Here is a 25,294-nt window from a genome sequence, read left to right as displayed (position 1 = left end):
TGGGTCCTAAAAGTCTGAATGTGGGGAGGGACTGAGCTTCCAGAGGGGTGGAAAAGCATGCAAGGAAAAGCTGATGGGAGGATGTGTGTAAAGCTTGTAGCACAAGGGCTGTGTTGGGTTGCACACTCACCAGCTGCTAGTGACAGAAAAACACTCCCAGTGACTTACTAGGCATCACTTCTGATCCCCTGTGGCGTTCTCTAGCACTGCCTTCCTTTCTTTAACCCCCATGTCAGCATTAAAAACCACCCCCCTCGAAAAACAAGAGCAGCAGCAACAGAATCACGCAGCGTCCCCGGGAATGTCCCCGTTGGATGAGGGACTAGAGAAGAAGTTAATCCAGTCTAGCCCAGGCTGTGGATGCCCCAGAGATTTCCACCCTTCAGGAAGTCACCTGCCCTGCGGTGACAGCTTTAGGCTGGGGGCTGGAGAAGCTGAGGAGTCCTAGGACTGTCCCCTGGGGTCTGCCTGTCCTACTTGGGCCTGATCCTCAGGTCCTCAGGGAGTGGCCAGGACGCCTGACCGGTGGCGCATGGGCACCTGTCACCCAAATGTGAGTCCGCGGTGTACAATTGTGCAGGCAGATGCTAGGCAGAAACCACGCTGCCTGCCTCGTCCTTTGCATTTCGCCATCCCAAGAAGGGGAAGGCCATGTTCAGTGACTATGTGGGTCTTGGCTCCTCCTTCTAATCCACTGATGTGGGTGGGCCTTTATCCTTCTGCTTCTTTTTTCTAGACGAGGATCCTCAGGCACACAGCGGGAACACCATGTGTCTGAGATGACAGTCTGTGGGGTGGTGGGGCTTCACAGTGGTGACTCAGCCTACCCTGAACTTCTCCAGGCGCTGTATCCCGTGTCCTGCACAGGCAATCACCTTGGATTCCTGGTTAGGGATGTCCTTCCGCTATGTGGCAGGTGGCCACCTGAAGTTCCCGGAGGGTACTGCCCAAGGCTTACCCCACTGGTAGGGGACAGAGCCGAGATGTGAACCTGGGTCACCTCCCAGGGCACCAGAGAGAGATGCTCAAGGACAGTAGATTTTTGCCATGAATGGTGCCTTGGTGTAGAAAGAGCACCGGCCTGGAGCTGGGACCTTAGCGCTGGTCATGGCTATGTCCTTCATTTCACATGGGACCTCTGGCCTCTGCTCATTTAAAAATAAGGATGTGGGACACCTGGGTGGCTCAGTCATTAAACATCTGTGTTTGGCTCAGGTCATTGATCTCAGCGTCCTGGGATGGAGCCCCACATCGGGCTCCTTGCTCATCGGGGTGTCTGCTTCTCCCTCTCCCACTCCCCCTGCTTGTGTTCCCTCTCTTGCAGATATCTCTTACAGATAAATAAAGTCTGTAAAAAAAATTTTTTTTTAAATAAGGACACTGACCTCACTGATCCCCAAGTGTTCCCTCCTAGGGTGCAGATTGGAGCAGGTGGATTTTTTGGGAAACTTGGTGACCTGTGACCCCTGGTTCCTAGAGGCCCGAGTGCAGGTTACTGTATCCATCAGACTCTTTGCTGGGGTTTGGCCAAATGAGGCATGATGGAAAGAGAAGCAGAGTATCAGGGCGGCTTGGAAGGCTCATGTGGCTAGCTCCTATCAACTTTGTTATTTCTAAATTAGCAAAAGGACCTTGGGCCATCCCCTTGGCAGCTGGAGGGCTCTTGGCTACCCACCCACCCTTCGCCCTGACACTCTGCTTCTCTTTCCATCATGCCTCACTTGGCCAAACCCCAGCAAAGAGTCTGATGGATAAACACATAGAAACAGAAGGCACTTGTAATTAGGGGAGCATTAGGGGAGCACACTCTAGAGACAGATTTGGGCAAGAGGGTGATTATATAATCAGTGAAATGGGCCTAAGTACAGGAATGTGGCAAGCTAGAGGGAGGTGGCCCGAGGGGCTGGCCCTTAAGTTGCTGAGCTGAGATCAGGGGATCTGAGATCAGGGGAGGGCTGAGCAAGGACCTTCACAAATAGCTTGTATTTGCGGGTGATGAATAAGAACGTGGCTGACTTGGGTAAAAATTCACCCCTGTTGGAGCACTGGCCTGTCCAGACTCCTCCCCCCATGGCCTGATGCATGACACCAGCCTCCTCCTGAAAGATGACACCCTGGGCCCCTAGTCACCCTGTAGGCGCCTCTCAGACCCACACGACCTTGGAGCTGGTGGACGTGGCCACAGCGATGGTAAGTATTAGCACACAACTGTGAGTTCATCTTGGTGGGAGGAAAAATCCGATTGTGACATGGGACTGCTGGTTCAAACGCTGACATTCTACCCTGCCTGGGAACCTTGCAAACCTGGCCAGGTCTGGGTGTGTTGGGGTGGGGAGCAGGTGGAAAGCAAATTATGACCCCCAACTCCCAAGTCCCTCCCCCCCACCAGCCCCCTCCAGTGTTCATTTGGTCTCTGTGCTGTATTTGTTGGTACCGAGTGGTTTCCTGCATTCACTATGACTGGAGCCACGATTGCTCTGACACCTGGCAGCTACCACTTGGGTTTGGTTGGCAAGAAACAAAAATAGCTTTGGCTGAGCTCATTTTTCAGGTCAGGTGGATTATTTCAGCAAAGAGCAACAGCTTGGCATGGCATGGTCTGGAGAGCTTCACTGGGTGGACTTCTCTAGCCTTTTTACTGCTCATGGGATCCAGCTGCCTGCACAGTGCTCCTCCTGGATCACTGTGCATGTCTGGCATTGTTAGTTGACATGTCGCTCCGCTGCTCCGTCTTCCAGGGACACAGCCAGGTGTCTGGTTTTATGTTCATATCCATGTGCTCGTTGTAACACTGTCCCTTTTATGAAATTTATTCATATCCACTTTTGGTGGGAGGGGGACAGAGCAAAGGTATGGGTGTCAGGGCTGGATCTGAACAGCGTCAAGGTGCCTAGCTTCTCTGAGGCACAGTTTACTGAGCTGTGAAATGGAAGTTAAATAATGACAATAGCTCTAATATCCATCACAGCCATTTTGAAGATTGGAGGCTGGCAGGCTTTCTACACTCGTGACTGTACATATGTGTAAATGCTGTGTTTCTAGGTTATCCCAGGAGCAAATAAATGCAGGTAAATGGGGCAAGAGTGAGTATCCCCATTTTTACAGATGGGAAAACTGAGACCCAGAGTTTGGAAGCTTTCTCAACCAGTTCTCCCTTTTGTTTCCGTGTACTCACTGGGGGAAAGTTCTAGTATGGTGGCCTTTGGGTCCCATGTCATTACTCTGCAAAAAAAAAAAAAAAAAAAAAAGATACGTGGGTTTTTCTCTGCAGGTAACCTCTGCAAGGTCGGTGTGGGGTATTAGATCCATGGCCCCTTTCAGAATAACTGCAGATCTTAAAAGGATTTTCTGGGTGGGAGAGGGGGCCCAAACTGGAGAGAATTGCTGGTCGCTCCATTCATCAGAGGTTCCAGTGTACTGACCTTGCCTGTACATGCCCCCACAAGCCTGCTTACCTGCCCTCCCCTCATCCTGCTCCCTGTGTCACTCATCACACGGCCTGCCTGGCATCTGCAATGCCCTGTAGTCATTCACCTAGCCAGCGGGGATTTCCTGAGCAAATGCCCAAGGAGTTCTTGTGATGCAACCCTTGCCTAGTTTGGTCAGTTTCCCAATGAGGATCAAAGTAAAGAATGCCTCTCGGGGTTCCCAGATCCCAAACCACTGCAGCCTGGTTTTGCCTCGATGCAGCTCTTCTGTCTTCCAGGGGGTGACTCAAGTGCTTTTCTCTTTTTTCTAGGGCAAGAAGATGCTAGCATTTCAAATTTATGCAAAATGCCAGCTTGCCTTCACCTATCAGGTGGAGCTCAGTGTGTGTACACCCGGATTTATTATTCCTTCAGTACACGCTTTTGGGGTACCTCCCACATACCCCACACCAAGCTGGGCCCGAGGATCCTGAAATGAATGACAATTGGTCCGTGTCTCTGGGGGCCTCCAGATGGGCCTGGGGAAACCAGCGAACGCTGTGTTTCTCCCCTGTGTTGTCTTTGTTGCCACAGTGGAGGGCCGTGGGCGTGGATTCCTCTACCCCATCACACTCTCCCACCCAGGAAGGATGCAGCCCTCTAACCTGCTGGGCTGCCAAGGGGGCCAGAGGCCTTTGCGACATTTTTGGCAATGCCATCTGCCAATGATTAGTTTCCAAATCTTCCTCAGGGGGCATGTGTGAGCCAGCAGTTTCAGGATGCTGACCTTTCTCACTTTTTTAAACTTTTTGCAAACTTGCTCTGTGCCAGGGATGAGTTTCCTGGAAAGACTTCATGTGTCTCCCAGGAGGATTTTACCATTTGGAAATAGAAGGGCGGGAGGAGATCTGGAGGTTCAGACCAGTAGTGGTCTCCCAAGGGCAATTTTGTCCTCAGAGACGTTTGGCAAGGTCTGGAGACATTTTTGGTTGTCACGACGGAGGGGAAGGGTGCTCCTGGCACCTTTGCTGGGTAGAGGCCAGGGGTGCTACTGAGCACCCTACGAGGCACAGCATGGTCCCCGTACCGGGAATGCCCCAGCCCTTGAAGCCCATGGGGCTGTGGCTGGGGCACCTTGGGGAGAGCGCCAGGCGAGGGCATCCGACAGTTGGGTGCTGCTGGGCACATGCTTCCGTCCATCTGTACTTGTTTCCCCCCTGGTTTCAGTTGTTTGGGGCGCTGCCTCTGGGAGTGAAAGTATTGGGTCATAGAGCAGTTCTATGCCCCACATCTTGAGGAACCACTGACCATTTTCTACACAGCTGCATCGTTTTACGTTCCCATGAGCTGCGTGCAGGGGTCCGGTTTCTCCCTGTCCTTGAAAGCCACTTGCTGGTTTCTTGCCTCCCTTCCCCTCTTTCTCTCTCTCCCCTCCCTCCCTCTTCTCTCCTCCCCTCTTTCCCTCCCTTCTTCCCTCCCTCCCTCCCCCTGTCTTTTCCTTCTTTCCCTCTCTCCTCTCTTCTCTCCCTCTCTCTCCTTTCCTTCCTTTCCTCCCTCTCCCCCTCTCCCTGCCTCCCTTCTTTCCTTCCCTGCTTTCTCTCTCCCCCTCTCTCCTCTCCCCTCCCACAAGCGGTCCTTGTGGGTGTGAAGGGATACAGCGCAGTTCTGATTTGCATTTATGTTATAACAAAGATACATCTTTCCATGAACTAGTGGCCACTTGTATATCTTTGGAGAAATGTCTATTCAAGTCCTTTCCTCGTTTTAATTTCAGGTTGTCTTTTTGTTGTTGAGTTGTAAGTCTTATGTATGTATTCTGGATATTAAATCATTACCAAGTATGTGTTTCACAGATTTTTTTTTCCCATTCTGTAAGCTGTCTTTTCACTTTCTTGAGAGAGCCCTTTGATGCACACAAGTGTTTAATTTGAGTGAGGCCCTCTTTATCTATTTTTTCTTTCTGCTTAAGCTTCTGGTGTCACATCTGAGAATCCATTGCCAACTGCATGGTCATGACAATTTACTCCTATGTTTTCTTTTAAACATTTTGTGGTTTTTAGTTCTTATATATAGGTTATCGACTCATCTTTTTAAAAAAGGAATTATTTATTTTAGAGAGAGAGAGCAGGAGAGGCAGAGTGAGAGGGAGAGAGAATCCTAAACAGACCCTATGCTAAGCACAGGGATGATGAGGGATAAGGGCGTGTAGGTGGTGGGCTCAGTCTCATGCCCCTGAGATCATGTCCTGAGCCCACATCAAGAGTCAGACGCTTAACCACCTGAACCACTTAGGTTCTCTAGTTTTTCACTCATATCTGAGTTAGGAGTTCAACCTCATTCTTTCGCTTGTGGAAATCAGTTGTCCCAGAACCATATGTTGGAGAGACTATTCTTTCCCCTTTGAATTTTTTTTATTTGTTTATTTAATTTCTATACCCAATGTGAGGCTTGAACTTACAACCCCGAGATGGAGAGTTGCACGCTCTTCTGACCCCCCCAACGGTCTTGATATTGTCATAGAAAATCTATTGACCATAGATTTATGGGTTTGTTTTGGGACTCTTCATTCTGTTCCATTGGTCTAGATGTCTGTCTTTATGCCAGTACCACACTATTTTGATTGTAGTTTCACAATATATTTTGAAATTGGGAAGTGTGAGTCCTCCAACTTTGTTCTTTTTAAAGATTGTTTTGGCTATTTGAGTTCCCTTGCAGTTCTGTATCTGTATATTGCTTCAGGGCATAGGGCCACCTTACCAACAGAAAGTCTTCCAGCTCACCAGCTCGGGATGGCTTGCATTTATTTAGGTCTTCCTTAATTTCTTTCAGCAATGTTTTGTCTACCAGCATTGCACAGGTCTTTCACCTCCTTGGTTAAATTTAATCCTAAATATTTTGTTTACTTGTATGCTATTGTAAATGGAATTGTTTTCTTTTTTCTTTTCTTTTTTTTTTTTTTAAGATTTTATTTGAGAGAGAGAGAGAACATAAGCACACCAACAGGGGTAGTGGCAAAGGGAGAGGGAGAGGGAGAAGCAGACTCCCCACTAAGCAGGGAGCACAATGGGGGGGGCTTGATCCCAGGACCTTGAGATCATGACCTGAGCTGAAGGCAGACGCTTAACCTACTGAGCCACCCAGGTATCCCTGGAATTGCTTTCTTTCTTTTCTCTCTTTTTTAAAGATTTTTATTTATTTATTTGACAGAGAGAGATCACAAATAGGCAGAGGCAGGCAGAGAGAGAGGGGGAAGCAGGCTCCCTGCTGAGCAGAGAACCCATGTGGGGCTTGATCCCAGGACCCTAGGGTCATGACCTGAGCAAAAGCAGAGGCTTTAAGCCACTGAGCCACCCAGGCGCCCCTGGAATTGCTTTCTTAATTTCCTTTTCAGATTGTTAATCTATGGTGCACAGAGGTACAACTAATTGATCTTGTATCCTACAATTTTGCTTAACTTGTTTATTACTCTTATTAAGGTTTTTTGTATTTGTGGGTTCTTTAGGATTTTCTGTACACAGGTCTCTCTTGGTTTTTGAAAGTTCACGTTATACCACTTTCCTTCTGCAAAAGACCTATATTAGATCTATACTAGTACCTATTTTCACTAACTGGAAGAAACCCAAGGAGGAGTTTTGCTTTTAGGAGAAAAGGTGAAAAGTGAAAATAGCATTCAGCGTTTGTTTTGCAGAGCTGTTAGAGAGGCAGCTTGTACCCTGAGCAGCGGCAGTGATACTGCCAGGCTCCTTTGGTAAGAACTATGCTCAGCACCTCAGCATCAAAACCACCATAGCTTTGAACTATGTCTGTGAGCATCTGAGCTTTGTCTTGATTTATTTTGTGTATTCATTAGCAAGATGTGTCCTAAGCTACCCAGAAAAGCCTAAGAGAAGTTATTTTCTGGGTCTAGGAATGCTCAAAAATGTGTCCATATAAATTAATGGTAATTGCTTCTTTGCTTTATGCCATTTCAACTTAAAAAAAGGTTTTGTAAGAACTTCTCTACTTTTGGATAGCAGGAATCCTGTATAGGATCATGCTGTCTATGATTAGAGATGATTTTATCTCTTCGTTTCCAATTTGGATGGCTTTTATTTCTTTTTCTTGTCTAATTGCTTTGGTTAGGACCTTCAGTACAATGTTGAATCACAGTGGTGAAAGTGAGCATCCTTGTCTTGTTCCTGATCTTAGGGGGAAAGCTTCCAGTTTTTCAACCCTGCGTATGTATCAGCTGTAGGTTTTTCATCATTATGCATTATTACACTGAAGTTCCCTTCTTTTCTTATTTTTCTGTTTTTTATCAAGAAAAGGGTGTTGTATTTTGCCAAATGCTTTTTTTGGTGTTAATGAAGTGATCATGTGGTTTTCCTCTTTGTTCAATGAATGTTCAATGAACATTGATGGATGCTGAACCACCCTTGACTGACTTTTCTTTAAAAAGAAACTTGATGGCCTTAAAAGAAAAAAACCCCTCCTGGTCCTAGGTATAACTGGAAAATACCCTTGACAACATTTTGGAAATTCTGTTGTGCAAAGTCTGCAGGAATTATTCAGATCACATGGTTCTAGGAAAACTTGAGAACTTTTCCACTTCCCTTATGAATATGATGTTGAGGGACGCCTGGGTGGCTCAATGGGTTAAGCTTCTGCCTTCAGCCCGGGTCATGATCTCAGGGTCCTGGGATTGAGCCCCACATCAGACTCTCTGCTCAGCAGGGAGCCTGCTTCCCCACTCTCTGTGCCTGCCTCTCTGGCTACTTGTGATCTCTCTCTCTCTCTGCCAAATAAATAAATAAAATCTTTAAAAAAAAAAAAAAAGAATATGATGTTGAAATTTAAAAAGAAAAAACCTTTTATTTATTTATTTTTAAAGATTTTATTCATTTATTTATTTACTTGACAGAGAGAGAGAGAGAGATCACAAGTAGGTAGAGAGGCAGGTGGGTGGGGGGTGGAAGCAGGCTCCCCGCCGAGCAGAGAGCCCAATTCAGGGCTCGATCCCAGGACCCTGAGATCATGACCTGAGCCAAAGGCAGAGGCTTGACCCACTGGGCGCCACCCAGGCGCCCCAAGTAAGAACCTGTTAGATACTAAATTGATATGCTTGAGCTTTGCGGTCTAGCCTTTTATTTACTTTTTAATATTTCTGTATCCCTGTGGCAAAATTTGTTCTGAAATTTCAACATGTTCAGTTTGTGGGTTTTTTTGCTTCTTAACAGTATTTACTTCTAGGGCTCCTGGGTGGCTCAGTCAATTAACTGCTTGCCTTTGGCTCAGGTCATGATCCCTGAATCAGGGGATCAGGTCCCACATTGGACTCCCTGCTCAGCAGGGAGTCTGCTTTTCCCTCTTCTTTCTCTCCCACTCATGTTCTCGCTCTCAAATAAATAAAATCTTTTTTAAAAAAAAAACAATATTTACATCAAATAACAATGATCTACTCATTAGTAGGCAGAGTTAGTGTGCCAGAAAGAGGCATGGGTAAGAAATCAGAATGTCTGGATTCATGTTTTCGGCAAAATGAATTTCTGTCTGCTATTAAGCTCTTGCTTTATTTATTTTTAAAGATTTTATTTATTTATTTGACAGAGAGAGATCACAAGTAGGCAGAGAGGCAGGCAGAGAGAGAGAGGAGGAAGCAGACTCCCCGCCGAGCAGAGAGCCCGATGCGGAACTTGATCCCAGGACCCTGAGATCATGACCTGAGCCGAAGGCAGCGGCTTAACCCACTGAGCCACCCAGGCGCCCTTAAGCTCTCGCTTTAAAAAAAAAAAAAAAAATTGATTTGAGGAGCACCTGGGTGGCTCAGTGGGTTAAGCCTCTGCCTTCGGCTCAGATCATGATCTCAGGGTCCTGGGATCAAGCCCCGAATTGGGCTCTCTGCTCAGCAGGGAGCCTGTTCCTCCTCTCTCTCTCTCTGCCTGCCTCTCTGCCTACTTGTGGTATCTCTCTATCAAACATATAAATAAAATCTTTAAAAAAAATAAAAAATAAATTGATTTGAGAGGGAGAGAGAACATGCACAGGATCAGGGGGAGAAACAGGGAGAAGGAGTAGCAGATTCCCCACTGATCAGGGAGCCTGACATGGGGCTCCATCCTAGGATCCCAGGATCATGACCTAAGACGAAGGCAGCTGCTTAACCAACTGAGCCACCCAGATACCCCTCCATTTCTTTCTTTTTTTTTTTTTTTTTACAACTTAATAATCACCTTTTGTTTCTCCTTTTTTTCCTCTATTTTTGTTCTGTTTCTCCTTTTGTTTCTCCATTTTTGTTTCTCCATTTTTCAGTTAATGGGCATTTGAACTGTCTCCTTTTTGGGTGTTGTGAGTCTGTAACAAGAGCCCTTTAAGAGGTGTGATCTGTTTCTCTCTTCCATGCATGTTTCTGATTCATGGTGAGCATGTGTTCATGTACCTAAATTAGAGATGAGAGGCTGACATCTGAGGAGTTCAGGAGTGTGCCCAGAACCACGGAGCACATTGTGGGCAGAGCCGTTTTGCCCACTGCCTTTGGCCTCTGACCCTCTCAGCTGAATGCACAGAACCCCAGCTGCTTCTCGCCCCATGAGCCCCTGGAAGATGGAAATAACTCAATTTTGTAGACTCTGAAATGTCTTTTCCTTTTTCCTTGCAGGTTTTCTGAATGATATTGTTTCTTTTTCTATCTTGTTTGATTTTCTCCTGCTTGACCTTTTCCTGGTTAAAAATCTGGGGGAAAATGACAGACTCTATGCCAGTCACCAAGAGTAAATCAGAAGGGAGCTGTATCCCAAGCCAGGAGCCCTTTCCAGCATCATACAGCTCAGGGGAGCCACCGCAGAAAAACAGTGACTGCAGCCCTCTGCCAGAGACTCCTAACCAGGCCAAGCCAGCCTCCCACAAAGGTCCTAAAGATGCCTGTCGGCCGAGAACTTCCAGGCCACTCCCACACCAGAATCCCCCAGGAAACCCCCATACCTCGGATAACACCCCTGCAGCACTCCAAGCCAATGGGATGGGAACCGAAGGCCTGAAGACCCTGGATACCAGTGGCTTGCCATCTTCAGCCAAGCCCCAAGGCCAGCGAGCCAGACCCTTCTCCAAAGAAGACGAGAAGCAAGAGCACATCAAGAGGCAGCTGATGACCAACTTCATCCTGGGCTCCTTTGATGACAACTCCTCTGATGAGGACCCTGGCGCTGGCTTGTTCCGAGAGTCTTCCCGGAAGGGCAGCCGGGCCAGCCTGGGGACCATGTCCCTGGAGGCCGCTTCGACTGTAGGCGAATCCGAGAACCCCATTCCCGCTATGAGGTAACGTGCCCTGGGTCCTCATGAGGGGGGAGTGCAGAGTTAGGGTGAGGGCTGCCCTTCCCCGCTCAGTCAAGCTGTCCACTCATGCCCACGTGTCGAAGGTAGTTATGGGAAATGTGGGAAATAGAAGTCTCGCCTTTTTCCTTCCTTCCTTTCAAAATTATTTATTGAGCATCTTACCGCATCTACAGGGCCCTATGCCGGGAGACTGTCCTTTTAGAAGGACTTGGCCTGGTCGGGGAAGACGGCCTTGTATGTGATTCATTAGAATTTAAACTGAGTGAGCTAGGGCTGGTAAGAGCCACACAGGACAGTGAGGGCCTGGAGGGAGGGCCAGTTTCCCTGCCTTCTAATGAGACAGTCATGTATTTGTTCGCTGGTTCTTTCAATGGGTAACTAACAACTGAAATCCATGCCTTCCCCTAGGAGTGCCTTCAGAGCAGAAACTCAGTTATGTTTGCTGGAAACCAGTGCCCATAGGTCCCTGCTGGTGGGAGTGTGTCCTAGGTGTGCAGTTTTTGGCTTTGTTGGTTTGTTTTTGTGGTTGTGTTCAAGCTTTGCCACCTCCCTTCTCCGATTACAAACAGAATACAGTAGTTCCAGGTGGGAAACGCAGGGAACAGAAAAGCAGGGAAAAGAACCACCAACCATCACTCCGCAGGTCAGAGAGCTCTCTGCCCCCCTTCCAGGGTTTCTTCCCTCCTCCTGGTGTTTCCTCCTCTAGGGGTACAATCTCACTGGCTGTTCCTTTCAGCACCTCTTGTACTCTCTCTCCCAAATGTGAAAAACTGGACGAGGAGGTAGCTTCTTCCATTCAGGCACCCATGTTCCCAGGGAGCTTAAGTTGAACCCTGGTGACTGGAAATAGAAGGTAGAGAAAAGAAAAAAGTCAAGTATTCCCCATCCTGATGATCTCCAGGGGGAAACTAGTTTGAGGTTCTGGAAGGGTTCAAGGAAGGGAAAGCTTCAGGGTCTGGTATAAAGTTCAACCTTGGCTCTGTCACCCTCCACCCCCTACTGTGTGACCTTGGGCATGGCATTCCCTCTCCCTGCCTCAGCTCCTCATCTGGAAAATGCTCACAGGATTCAATGGGATAATGTTTGTGAAGTATGCACGGGGTTGGGTACACAGTAGGTACTTAATAAGCAGTAGATCCCCTACAGCTCCCTTCCTTGGCTTGTTCTTTTTCCCCCACCCCCCGCACCCACTTCACCCATCACTTTCCCATTTATATCAATCATCCACTGATCCCTTAGAACAAAAGTACAAGGCTGGTGGCAGTGGGTCCCTATTTTACAGATGATAAAACTGGGACTCAAAGGTGAAGGGCCTTTCCGAAGATCACACAGCTGGGAGGCGGCAGAGCCAAGCTTCCAGGCCAGCTTCTCCAGACTGCAGGGGTTCCACTGTGCCTGTGTGTTCCCTCCAGTGATCGCCAACATTTGCATTCCTCTGAACTGGTTCTTAACTTTCAACATGGCAATTTTGATAGGGATTAGGGAAAAGTAAGTGCAATGAATTCCTCCAAATTGACAAACATCCGAGATTATGTTAGATGTGGATGTACCACCCTGGGTTGCTGAGTGGTATCTAAGTAGGACAGGTGGGTTAGATACATTTATCACAACAGCCCCAGCAGGAAGCAAGATACATAGCTACTTTCAAGGAGCATCCCAGCAGGGAGATGGGAAAAGTACAAATAAACGGGTTAACTGATGATCTCTCAGTGTGACCAATGCCAGGAGGAAGACAGGTTACAGGAGAAGGGGCCCCTGAGGGAATCTATTTTAGAATGAGGTGGTCAGGTCACTGGAGAGCTCTCAGAAGAGGCAACTTTCAGATTAGACTTGAGCAGGCCAACAGAACTTTCTGCCATGATGGAATGTTCTAGAACTGTGCTGTCCAGTATGGTAGCCTTTAGTCACCTGTAACTATGGAGATTGACCTGTGGCTAGTGTGACGGAAGAAGTGAACTTAAAAATTTAATTTTAATTACTTGAAATTTAAGTAGCATCATGGGTCTGCTAGCTATTACATCAGCACAGCTCACTGTCTTCCACCACCATTTTTAGGGGTCTTTGCTGGTTTGTGCTTAAACCATAGCTTTTCTGAGCTGGTGAATTTATGAAGGCAAAAGATCCTTAACTAAGTAAGGGCCTATCTTTGCATGACAGCAAGCCAAAATATTAAATGAGTTTTCTGCCTTTGTATCTTCATTATGTAGAAACTTAGCACTATAGGTAAATCATTTATCATGCCTTATCTAAGGACTGGGGGGAAGGGGGGACAGAGAGATCTTGGTTTTTTATAAACTCTGGGGTGGTGGGAGATGCAAAGGGCTGTAGGAGGTCACAAAGAAGACACTGAGCTGTGTGACCTTGGGTGGGACCCTTACCCTCTCTGAACCTCTACTTTCTCATCTCCAGCATGAGGAGGCTGGAGCAGCCCTCTGAAGTGTGACACAAATCTCATTGGGCCTACGGTTATTTTGCCCCAATCGATGTGCTTTTCAGAGTCCGGAATTGAGGATTTTGGCACCAAGGACAACTCAGGTAGTTCTGCTGGTGCCTCCCAAGATACTGGCATTTCTGTGAGGAATGTTGCAGGCTCCAGCAGGGTCCCCATATGAGGGGCCTCTGATGAAGGAGACCAGCATGGGTTCATTGTTCCTAATGACCTGGGATGAGAATCCCATGGGGCGGTATCTTCAGGGAATCAAGGCTTAGACCCTTGTCCTGGTGCTGTCTCTGGTGGTTGGTTGGATGAAAAAGTTGCTGTCATAACCTGTGTGTTCTTGCCTGTTGGAAGCAGTGATATCAGAACGAAGGTGAGGGTTCCATCATCCTCTTGTAGAGTTTTTGCCTCTGATGTTTTTGCATCTTTGGGACCCTCAGTAGCCTGGTGTTTGGCAGCCCCCACCTTGACCCTTTTGCTCATATCCATTGGTAGTGTCTTGGGTCAACTCTGAAGAAATGTTCAGTGGGGCCTCCCAATCCCCCCCAAACCCTCTAGAGTGTTGCTTTGTGGAGAGCCACTGCTTGGCTCTTCTTCTTATACAGGATGGAAATGCCTCTTCCCTGGGGCCCACAGGTCAAAAGCCCAGGCCACTTTCAAATGTGGGCAGGTAACTTGCAATCATCTGGAGGATTGAGGACATGAAGCCTGACATAGAAGACCAATGTGATGATAAAGTATCCCTGTTAGAATCCCGAAAGCTCCCTGTATTATTATTTTTTTCTGATTAGCTGCTAAATAACCTGCACTCTTGGGCACATCCCCTAACTTTTGGAGGCTCAGTTTTTGCAATATGGTGGCTGGGAGTTTCAACTAGTTCTTGCAGCCCTTCCTTTGTCACAGACAAAGCTGAGACCTGGGCAGGGGGTTATTCCAGGGGTCTGCACTCACGTGGAAGCCACAGCAAAGCAGTGGTAGATGTATGTCTCTGGATTCTCCTGCTGTAGGCAGGTTCTGCAGAGCCACTTGGTCTCCATGTCACGTCAAGGTCACCTTGTGGTCCATGCTGCTTCCTGCCAGGCCACGAGCCAGGCAGCTGGATAGAAAAAGTGCCTGTTTACTTCTCTGGCTTGGAGGGAGCTCTTTTTGAATGATCTTCAACAGGGCCTTTGTTTTCCCCCTGTGCCCTCACGTTTCCAGAATACTCACACTTACATCCCCATTCTGGGCCTTTGTGTCTGCTGTTCCCTCTGAACTGAGATGCTCACTTTCTCTTCATGCCCTTAAACCTCCCCTTAGGGCCTGTGTCCAGGTGTGTGGCCTGTATGGTCAGCTCTGCTATCACCCTCTTGAAATTCTTAATAACTTTCAAACAAGGGCCTCCACATTTTCATTTTGCACTGGGGTCCACACATTCTGTAGCCCATCCTGCCTGCCCTTCAAAGTCACCTCCTCTGAAGGGCCTTCCCTGTCCTTTTCCATCTTTATTTTTTAAAATTTCTATTATTTTTAAAAGATTTTATTTATTTGAGAGAGAGAATGAAAGAGTGGGCACATGAGTAGGGGGAGGGATAGAGGGAGAGGGAGAAGCAGACTCCCGACTAAGCTGGGAGCCCGACGCGGGGCTTGATCCCAGGACCCTGAGATCATGACCCAAGCCAAAGGCAGACACTCAACTGACTGAGCCACACAGGTCCCCCCGTGCCATCTTTAAAGTATCCCCCACATGGCCCTGTTTCTTGATTGATTGCTCTGGTGTGTTTTCACAATACTTAATCACTCCTGGAGATTGTGTCTTAAATTTTCTTATGTATTGACTTGGTTGTTACCTATCTCCTACACTGGCTGGCAAACTCTGTGAAAATGGGGACCATATGGGTCTCTGCTTTTCCCCACCTCCTAATCTAGTGTGGGTTCATGGTAGATACTGCATAAATAAATGCATGAAGCAGTGAGCAACCCAGGCTTGCCAAAGACACAATTCTGCATTTCGGGGGGGGGGTGTGTGCAAAACTTTACGAATGATCTAGGAATGAATGAACAGATGTATGTATGTATGTATGAACAAATGAATGAATGAATGAATGAACAAATGGATGCATCAATGGATGGATGAAGGAAGGAAGGAAAGAAGGAACAGGTAGATGAATGGGTGGATGGATGCACAAATGAATAGGGTGCATGGAAGAATAGATGAATGGATATGGATGAATGCACAAATGAATAGATGGATGAATGAATGAGTGGATGGATGGATAGGTGGGTGAATGGATGGATGGATGGGTGGATGGATGGATGGATAGGCATTTTATTGTTGCTTTTTGGCAGCAGTAGCATTTTTGTTTTCATCAAACTCTTTCTGATTCAATATTGTGATTTTGTAGACTAGTTTTGTGGTTAAACCCTAATTTTTCTTTAGCATTTTATATGGTTATACAATCTCCCTATTCCATCTTCCCAGCTGGTGAGGGCAGGCTGTATGGACCCAAAGACTGTATTGTCTGTCGAAGTAGGCTTCTCGTCTCTTTCTTTTTGGGTTTGTCTCAGGCCAGGGGTTGGGATCAGCTCTTCCTTAGACTTGGAGATAAATCTGGTGAGACCATTACATGTGTCAGAATAGTTGCTCACATATTGTGAAACGAAGGTTACAGGGTAATCCCACTTTGATCAACAAGGGGCAATGTGATTGGTCTGGGTCAACAAGGGGCACAATGGGTCTAGGATAAGATACCGGTTCAGAGCCATCTCCTACTAGTTTGTTACTCTAATAGTTCTACCCTGTGGGGTGCATGTGTGAACTGAATGGAGTGGGACAGGTTTAGGACCAATCAACTGCAGTCCTGAAATTTGAAGTTATGACCCAGAAGTTCGTCAGTTGGCCATGAACTCATTTAGAAGAAAAATCCAGCTTGAATAGATGTGTAGTTCTTTGGAGTCTTTGTTTATCCTGTTTTGTGTGAATATTCATGCCTTCTGCTGCAGAAATAGTGACATGAAAATGTAAAACATAAAGCTTTACCATCCCCCCCGCAAAAGTTCTCAAACTCCAAAGCATTCTGGTCCTGAGAGTTTTGCATTTCAGATAAGGGATTGTGGGTAATATAATGTGCTTACAATGTTCCTGTCAATTAGTAGGCACAGAAAATGCTTATGCTTAATAAATGGGTTTGTGTATGTGTTGCTGGAAAGTCTATAAGGAATGTGTCAAAATAGTTAGCAATCATTGTCTTTATATGGTGCAGTTATAAGTCATTCAAAGTTTCTTCTGCATTTTCTAACTTCCTGCTGTAAATACTTGTTATAACGAGTATTAATAATGTTTACTAATAAAACATTATAAAAAATCTTGGAGGGGTGTAAGCCAGTCATCTCACTTCCTAGATAAGAAACTGACACCCAGAGCGGTTCAGGGGTCTATCAGGAGTCTATCAGGGGTCTATCAGGGATCATTCCAGCAGGACGATCATAGCTCCTGAGGGCCATTGGAACCCAGACCCTCAGAAGGTACAGATAAGAAACTGGTCTGCAAACTCCCACTGTTAACTCCTAGCCTGGGCTCCAGGAAAGGTGTCTCCATCCTCGTCCTAACCTGTTCTTAGCATTAGTGAGAAGAGTCAGGAGACAGGGCAGTCATTAAGCTGTGTGACCTTGGGGATGTCACCTATCCTGGAAGGGGGCTGGACTGGGATGCTTTGAAGCCCTTGGTGGCCCTAGCAGACTTTGCTTTCGTTTCTTCATGTGTGGAAGGGTACATGAGGGGCTGGGATCAAGTTTGTTCATTTAGAACCATTTTCTCCTTGGCTGTTGTGGGTACCAGGTAAGCCTAAGGACAAGGTCAAGATGAAACAGTCAAGCGGAGAAGCTAATGTTGGTTCCATCCCTTCATTGGCTTGAAAGCATTTACTGTAGCCCTGCTGGGTGCCAGGCTCTGTGATAGCACTGTGGATGCACAGAGGGTGGGACTGGCCTTCTGCCCCAGGGAAGGCCCTCGGAGGAGCCTCAGAGGCCACAAGCCCAGAACACTTCCCATTGTAGGTGGAGATAGTGGCCAGCTGTGGGCTGGCATGCGGACTCCTCCAGTCAGCTGTCAGGTGGCCTGGGCTGAGCTTTTCCCTTTCTGGGCCTCACCATCCTCCAGAACGAGGTCACAGTAGGTGCCTACCTCACAGGGCTGCTGTCAGGCTTACTTGAGTGGCTGGGAGCCCCGCACTTCAAGCCGTGCCTCAGCGTCATCTCCATCATTCAATGCAAAGCACAGGTGTCCTACCTGGGACCGACGGTCCCATCACAGACCAGCCCCACAACCTCTCTCAGCTGCAGTTTCCTTCTCTGTCGAGACGGGATAATGCTGGGGTCTACCTCACAAGTGTGCTGAGATCACAGGAGAGGAAGTAGCAGGGGCAGACGGCCCAGGGGCAGCCTCGGGTACTGTCACTGGAATGGGCATCTTCCAGAGCTCTTCCCTGTGGCCATGGAGCTTCCCAAGCCCCGCCCAGCATATGGCTTTAAGGTATAGCAACCTGTGTCCACAGAGGAGGAAGTGGAAGGAGGCAGGTGAAGTGATCCTGACAAATGGATGAAATACACGGGACCTTCCCTGGCCCCCTCTTTCCCTCCCTGCAACTGCTCGCTTCCATGCCTTGAGTGTTGAGTTTAAGAGACCTTTTGCCAGGCAGAACTCAGATTCCGAGGAGGCATAGTGAAGAAACAGCAGGTGAGCACGCTTACCCCTAGGACCTCGCTTCACCCTTCTGTCCCAAGTTGCATCCTGGGGCAGCTTGCAGTGGCACCCCCAGGTGCTTCCTGCTCATCATCACTCTCTGCACCTCTCCCCTGCTCCAAGTAACAAGCAGGTCAGAAAATTTTTAATGGCCTATAAATATTTTTATCTGTCCCTCGATGAAATCCTATGAATCTTTTGATCGTGTTTTAATTTATTCTTTCCTTTATTGAAGTAAGGAAGGGCTGGCAGAAGCCCCATTTCCAAAACTCTTTAGCTCCTAAGGTGTTTTCTGGGAGTTTAAGGGAAAGGGGGAGGATCCCCTGTTTTTGCATTGTTTCATTTGTGGACTAGATGTTGAGTTTCTAAAGAGGCTGCCATTCATGCAGGGAGCGGAGCGCCCGAACATCCCTTTCTGTCTCAAGTATCTGTATCCTGCTTTAGAAAAATCTGTCACTTCTGCTCTATGCTTCATGTAACACTTCCCCCATCACATATCAAGAGGGATTGTTTTATTTTTCTTTGAACGAATGCACTCTATAGGTGGATGGTGTCACAGAGAAGTGGAGAGAAGGGGTTTGCTCAAGGTCACACAGAGTGTAGGGACAGGCTTGAGGCCACTCACAGCTCAGGCCTTTATACTGTGTGGCTAGCCACTAGCAAGTGCACTCTTTTGGCGTGTGTGTTTTGCCGCTGACCTGGGTTTTCCCTCTGCAATACCAGCTAGTTAAATTTAGCCTCTGAGGAGTCTGATCAGAAGGCCTTATAGCACGAGACTGCCTCTCCAGCCAAGTTGGAGTGTGTCATTGAAATCACAGTGACGGATGTTTAAAGGGGATGTTTATGTAAAGGCGATGTTGTGTGTAGGTGTGCACATTACTCTTTCCTTCCCATCTTCTATATCTTATAATGAAAGCAGAGAAAAATCCAAGTCATGACCGCCCTGATGACATGCAAAGCGCAGGTATGGAAGTGAAATGCCTTTTTTGAGAAGTGAGGCGTGGTGGGATGTCTCCAAGGCTGTATTAGTGGAGAATTAGCATAACCATAGTGTTTAACAGGCATTGGGGTTTTGTCCATAGAGAATAAAAATCCAGAGCAATGCGAGTACGCCAGTGAGAGTTCTCTCCCATTTGATCCTTGGGATGGGATAGAGGTGTTTTGAAATATTTTCATTTTCTGGTTTTAACTGTTTTCCCTATTTTGAGGTGATTATATTTAAATTTGGGTCATTTAGAAGATGAAATTGGGGGAGGTTTGGAACTTTAAAAAGTAAATCAGCCTATGGGGTTGGTTTTTTTGGGGAGGGAGTGAAGACAAGGCCATGAAGAACCTGCGAGAAACTCTGAAGAACGGAGAATTGTTTTCACCTGTTTAATTTATTTTTTAAATCCTTCTGTTGAAAAAGTTACTATAAGGTTAGAACACAGCTAACTGGTGCCCTCAAGATGGGCCGCTTTTCCAATTCCTAAGGGTAATTCACATTGTGGCCACACAGAGTGGGACTCCTGGAGGTGTGGCCCCAGCTGTGCCTCTCCATGGGGATTCATTTGCAAACATTTCCATTATTTTTTGGTCTTTGTTGGCTATGAACATAGGCTGCATTTATTATTATGGAATATTTTCTAGGCAGTGTTTTCAATCCCTTTTATTTGTTATAACTCCTTGCAGAAGCATTCATTCATTCAACCTAGAATGGTTTGCCTGGGTTCAAGGCTCAGCTCTGTCACCTTTGGTGAAGCATACATCCCTGGGTCACATTTCCTTATCTGCTTTAGGGAAATAAAAACAAAAGGACCTCTCTGAAAGAAGACAAAGGCACAAATAGAGCCCTCAGCGTGTGTGAGTCTTAACCAGAAAGATGCTTATTCTTTAAGGATGTTCTTATTTTGAGTGTGGTTGACACACAATGTTACATTCATTTCGGATGTATGACATATTTGGGCATATCTGTACCTTATGGGGCACTCGCTGCGAGTGTAGCTACCAGCTGTCACCATACATCACCACCATGGCAGCGGTGACTGGATTCCCTGTGCTGTGCCTTTTTATTCATTCGGTAACTGGAAGTCAGAAAGAAACCTATTTAGGGTCAGTCACAGGGCAGCTGGCGTCTTTTCCTGTCTCCAAAGAGCTGCCTTTACCAGGTGACCCAGGTGGTCCAAAGTGCATGTTAGGAGCTCACTCTGGGGCCAGGAGGGCCTGGAGCAAACATGTTCCGGGGAGTAGTGGTGAAAAAATAAGCAAAAACAGGAACTTGGAAGCCAGAAGTTAACATACCGTGGGGGGACTTTTACCAGGCACTCTGCTGACATCTGGCTCATATTTTAAATAAACCTCATTTTCTACCACTTCTCTATTTGGGTGTATTCAAGCACATTAAAGGCCTGCTAGTTTTTCCCCAGTTGCCAGTATGTAGGGGGTACTACCATCCTGGAACCCCTTCTTCCCGCTCAGGAAGGTAGCCAAGAGGGCTTTTCTAAGTCTCTGGCCATCTGCGCCTGGTGCCCAAGGTCAACGGCCGCTTCGTGATTGGCCGGTCCGGGGGGCGGGGCCTGGTTCTGTCAGGGTCAGGAGGCGGGGCCAGGTGAGGGGGCGGGGACCCTTCTGGGAGGAGGTGTCCATTTGGGGAGCGGGGCGTGGATGGGCACGGCTGTCCCAGACACTTGCGCGCAGGACTGTTTTCGGGATGGAGGAAGCGCTGCGCTTGGTTGGACACCTACAGGCTGCAGCACCACCTGGCGCCAGCGGCTCTCGGACCACACCTCTGCCTCCCTGTCTCGACCTGGCTGACCTGCTGGGCCCCGGGGACAAGGGTCTGCTCAGGAGGTTAAGGAGGGAAGTTCTGTATCCCGGCAGGAGCCAGGTGGGATTGGGCCAGCGGGCATGTCAATATGAACCCTGCCAAGTACAAGGTTTGTTTCCCTGATCGCAAAGTAAAGTAAGTAAATCTGCAATTTTAATGACCATGATCTTTTGCCAACTTATGCAGCGTGTTCCCCTGCCCCCAGTAAAGACAAGTTCTGCATCCCCTTAGTACCACCTCCTCTTCTCCGCCCCCATTAAAGAAATGCAGGCTTCAGTTCTACCGCTGGGTAGATGGAGCTCGCCTTGCAAGCGCGAGCTGACCTTGGTGGTTGGAGGGGAGGCAGGATTGGCCAGATTTGTCTGTGATGTTGATTGGAGGGGCCCTCAGGAACACGCAGGTGGATAGGCTGGCAGGGGCCACGCTTACCTCCTCCTCCTCCCCTTAGCCTTGATAAAGCCTTGACAGTTGCGGAAGGCAAGCCTTTTTTGAAGTGATTATGAATCCCAGGGCATGTCAAGGGCCACCTGAGCAGGCATTGCATTTAAGGTTATTTAATGACCAATGTGTAGGCATTTCTGTGCCCTAGCGCTTCCTGGCCCCACCTGCTTGATTTCTTGTCTTCATTTTATGGCATTAAAAAAAATTATCAAAATAATGTTATGTTTGTTGTTGAGAAGTCAGAAAATTCTAGATAAGCCGAAAAGAGGAACAAAACTCACCCGTAACCACCTCCCCCAACTCACCACAGCCGATCCCATGATCTTTATTAACAGTTGCTGGATACTTCCTGAGCTCATAAGCGTGTCAGGGAATTGAGGTCCCTTGGAGCCAGAAATACGGTTATTTAGATCCAAAGATGGGAGGTCCAGAGAGGGCAAGAGATATGCCTCAGATATTTAGCCAGCCATCCAGGAGGGAGACTGACCTTCTAGTTTCCTGGTCCTTCTGCAAAGGAGAATAATGGAGCCTTCAGGGGGACCCTTCTTGGATTGCTCAGGGTGTGTCTGAACAAAGGACCTGCAGAGGGGCAGGGATCGGGTATGGATCATGGTCTTTCTTGTGCACTAAGTTTTTGGTGGAGCATGGTAGTCCTGTTTCTTGTACTTTCCAAGCCCTGACATAACTTCTCTGGCAAAACCCTTCAAACCCTATTGTTACCCAAAGCGGGCCATGTGGTCCACAAAGGACACATTCCTCACCCCCACCCTCAATCTGTAAGGCTATTTACACAAAAGTTTAACATATAAATCTTGAATCGCACTTTATTGTACACTTTAGTCCCAAAGATGACTACACAAACCACTTTAATCTGAAAGCATAAACCTTCAGTAATTGAAATTGTCTCATTATAAGTGGTTTCACTGCTCTGGAAATTCTGCTCAGAACCAAGGCCAGCTGCCATGTTGAAATGTTGGTTGGTGAGCTATGGGTGGTTCTCACCCCCACCTGCACATTTGAATTCCCGGGGAGGGGGGCGGGCATTTGAAGAAGTAGATACCTGGGTGTGCTCCCTTCGCTTCCAACAATCCTTCCATCCTAGGCATGCTGATGAATTAGTCCAGGTGCGGCCTGGCCACCAGCATTTTTAAAATCTTTCATGCTGGAGGGTAGAGTCAAGGCTGAAAATCACTGCTTAACTCAGAGTTGGCAAACTATTTTTGTCCAGGGCCAAATGGTAAATATTTCTGGCTTTGAGACCATGTGGTCTCTGTCACATCTACTCAGCTCTGCCATTTACTGCCCCAGCAGCCACAGAGAATACATCATTGAATGGGTGCAATGGGATTCCAATCACAATTTATAGAAGTTCGAAATTCACGTAATTTTCACATGTCACGCAATAAGATTCTTTCAACCATTTAAAAATGTAAAAGCTATGATCAGCCTGTGGGAGGTCCAAAGCAGGTGGCAGCCTGAATTTGGGCTTTGGACCCGAGCTTAATGACTCCTGGTCTAGCCAAGATGGCCGTCTCGGGAAGCGCTGAGGGGGCAGGTAGCCTAAGAAATCTCCCATTGGTTCCATTGGTTCCATTTGTCTAGGAGCCCAAAAATGAATTCAAAGTCAGCAGCCTTGACTAAGCTCTACAGTGTCCTTTCTTCCTTACTTGCTTAGTGATAATAGTGAGAACTTTACGTCCATCAGGCCTCAGCAGCTGCCATCCCTGTTTTATAAATGAGAAGGGAGGGCCAGGGGAGGGATGGAAGGGCTAGTTAATGTCAAGGCCTCAGCCTGATGGCTCCATACTGGGGCTCTTAATCATGGCTCCCCTGCAGAGAGGCACCTCAGCTAAAGCTCTTTACTGCACAGAATGCCCCGTGCTGAACGCTGGACACACGCTTTCTGAGGCAGACGCTATTAATGTTGTCAATATTGCCATTCTGTGAGGGAACTGAGGCAGCTTCCTCAAGATTGTGTAGGTCTTCAGAAGTAGAGTCTGTGTTCAAAGCCTGGGGGGACGGCTCTAACCTATCAGGGTTTCTGTTGACATTTGGGGCCTTGTGCTGCTTTGTGGTGGGGGCTGTCTGGAGCATTCTAGAATATTGAACAGCATTCCTGGCCTCTTCCTTCTAGATGCCAGTAGCATCCCCCTCAACCTCCCACCCCCTGCTTAGTTGGAAACCCAAAAAATGTCTGCAGACATGGGCCATATGTCTCTTGGGGAACAAAGCTGGCCTCAGCCGAGAGCCCGGCAGCCCCACAGATTGCCTCCCCGATGTAGGTGCTTGTTTTTTGATGTCTAGACTGTAAAGTCACTCCCATTTATCTCAATGATCTTTCTGCCTCAACCTTAGACTTGGGGTAGGGTGGGGTGGGGGATGAGGAGGTGGGCGGTCGGAGTTAGATTGGAAGCCCAGCATTGCCATCTGCCAGCTGTGTGACTTAAGGTCATTGAGCCTCTCTGGTCCTCAGTTTCTTCCTCGTGAGCAGGGAATGGCAGCCCTCCATGCACAGGGATGTGGGGATTCAGCATGAAGCCCCCTGTACCTGATGCACAGTGACACTCAAGAATGTTTATTCCTTCCCTCCTGGTGTTTCTGCCTGGGCTTGTGCCTGAGCAGCTGACTCTGCTCAGCGCTGGGCTGACAGCTCTGCTGTGTAGTGGATTGCACATGAAGCCATTTCCAAAGTCATCCTGGAATAGTTTGTCCTCTGCCCACCTTGGAACAAATGCCGGCCAAAGGTCAGCCCTCCAGAGCCAATGCTGATTGGCTTCTAGCTTTGTCAAAAACAAATAAAAATAGCCAGTAGCCTGGAGACTGGGTCTGAAACAGGGCACACACTGTGTGTTCACCCACCTAGTTAGTTATGATGGGCTTGTGACCCACCTGAAGAAGGGGTTCTCTCATCAGTTTTGTAATCAAAATGGCGGCTGAGAATGGTTTTTCCAGGCTACGAAATAGTGGTTTTCTCCTGGTTAACTTTTCTTTGCTGTGCTTTAGGCCAGGTTGCTAGAGTTTTAAAGATTTTATTTATTTATTTGAGAGAGAGGCAGTGAGAGAGAGTATGAGTGAGGAGAAGGTCAGAGGGAGAAGCAGACTCCCTGTGAGCTGGGAGCCCGATTTGGGACTCGATTCCGGGACTCCAGGGTTATGACCTGAGCCGAAAGCAGTCGTCCAACCAACTGAGCCACCCAGGTGTCCCAAGGTTGCTAGAGTTTTAATGTTTGTGTTGGAAGTGGGATGTCTGAGACCATCTGAAGCCAAAAGATCAAGCCAGCCAGTTGGGGAAGGCTGTAAACAGAGTGGATGGTTGGTGAGGAGACCCTGGCCAGAGGAGAGTCTGATGCATTTCCTGGTGAACTTGGGAGATCAGCAGCCCCTGATCCTTTCAGTTTCACTGCACTGAAATATGATAATAGAGTTCACTGGTGCCAAAAGCCATCTTTTACTTTCTATGTGTTATTTAACCTATACAACATAGTGAGGTATGTGTTACTATCCTCATCGTACAGCTAGAAATGCTGAGCGCCTTGCCCAACAGATGCCAAAATGGCCAGAGCTTTGGCCTCCCTATTAAAAAATTCATAGCTTTCTTCTTATTGAAAATAATATATCATTAGGACACCTCAGTGGCTCAGATGGTTAAGCGTCTGCCTTCAGCTCAGGTCATGATCTCAGGGTCCTAGGATCCAGCCCCCATGGGGCTCCCTGCTCAGAAGGGAGTCTGCTTCCCCCTCTCCCTCTGCCCCCACAACACCCACTTGTGTTCTCTTTCTCTCTCTCAAATAAATATAATCTTTAAAAGAATAACATATCGTTGCAAGAAACTTAAAAAATATAGATGGAGAAGAGAACGGAAACCACCAGTAACTCCACCACCTGAGATGGTTGCCATTAACATTTTGGCATCTGTTTTCTGAGATCAGGAGCCTGCAGATTAGGGCCTTCTGGCCACATCTGCCTGTTTCTGTAAAGAAATAAAGTCACTAAGAATAAACTGAGCTACTTGCTGGTTGATGGGATGTAATTATGATAAAAGCACTGTTCTCATTTGCAAGATGATACTGACTTTCCAAAGTACTTTTCTAAGATCTTGTTTCAGCAGTTCCGTCCTAGGAAGTCTTAGGAGAAAATGTGCTCACCGTTTGTGGTAGGTAGTGAGTTTATCTTAG

The 25,294-nt window shown here is 47.5% G+C and overlaps 1 protein-coding gene across 4 annotated transcripts in view; it reads left to right on the top strand.

Moving 5' to 3' along the window:
- ACACB (acetyl-CoA carboxylase beta) overlaps positions 1–25,294 on the top strand; it is a 123,839-nt gene that overhangs the window by 11,630 nt on the left and 86,915 nt on the right. Inside the window, exon 3 of one of the 4 annotated variants that reach the window (XM_059140603.1) lies at positions 10,042–10,697. In XM_059140603.1, the coding sequence (XP_058996586.1) occupies positions 10,051–10,697 (647 nt within the window). In that variant the 5' untranslated portion in view covers positions 10,042–10,050. Of the gene's footprint in view, positions 1–10,041; positions 10,698–17,347; positions 17,663–20,521; positions 20,814–25,294 lie in introns of those variants that run through there. The other 3 variants (XM_059140604.1, XM_059140605.1, XM_059140606.1) reach the window with 3 other exon arrangements.

Source organism: Mustela lutreola, chromosome 11 (genome assembly GCF_030435805.1).
Source record: "Mustela lutreola isolate mMusLut2 chromosome 11, mMusLut2.pri, whole genome shotgun sequence".
Taxonomy (NCBI): domain Eukaryota; kingdom Metazoa; phylum Chordata; class Mammalia; order Carnivora; family Mustelidae; genus Mustela; species Mustela lutreola.
The sequence above is the reverse complement of the archived record's forward strand: the minus strand, read 5'-3'. Positions and strand labels throughout refer to the sequence as shown.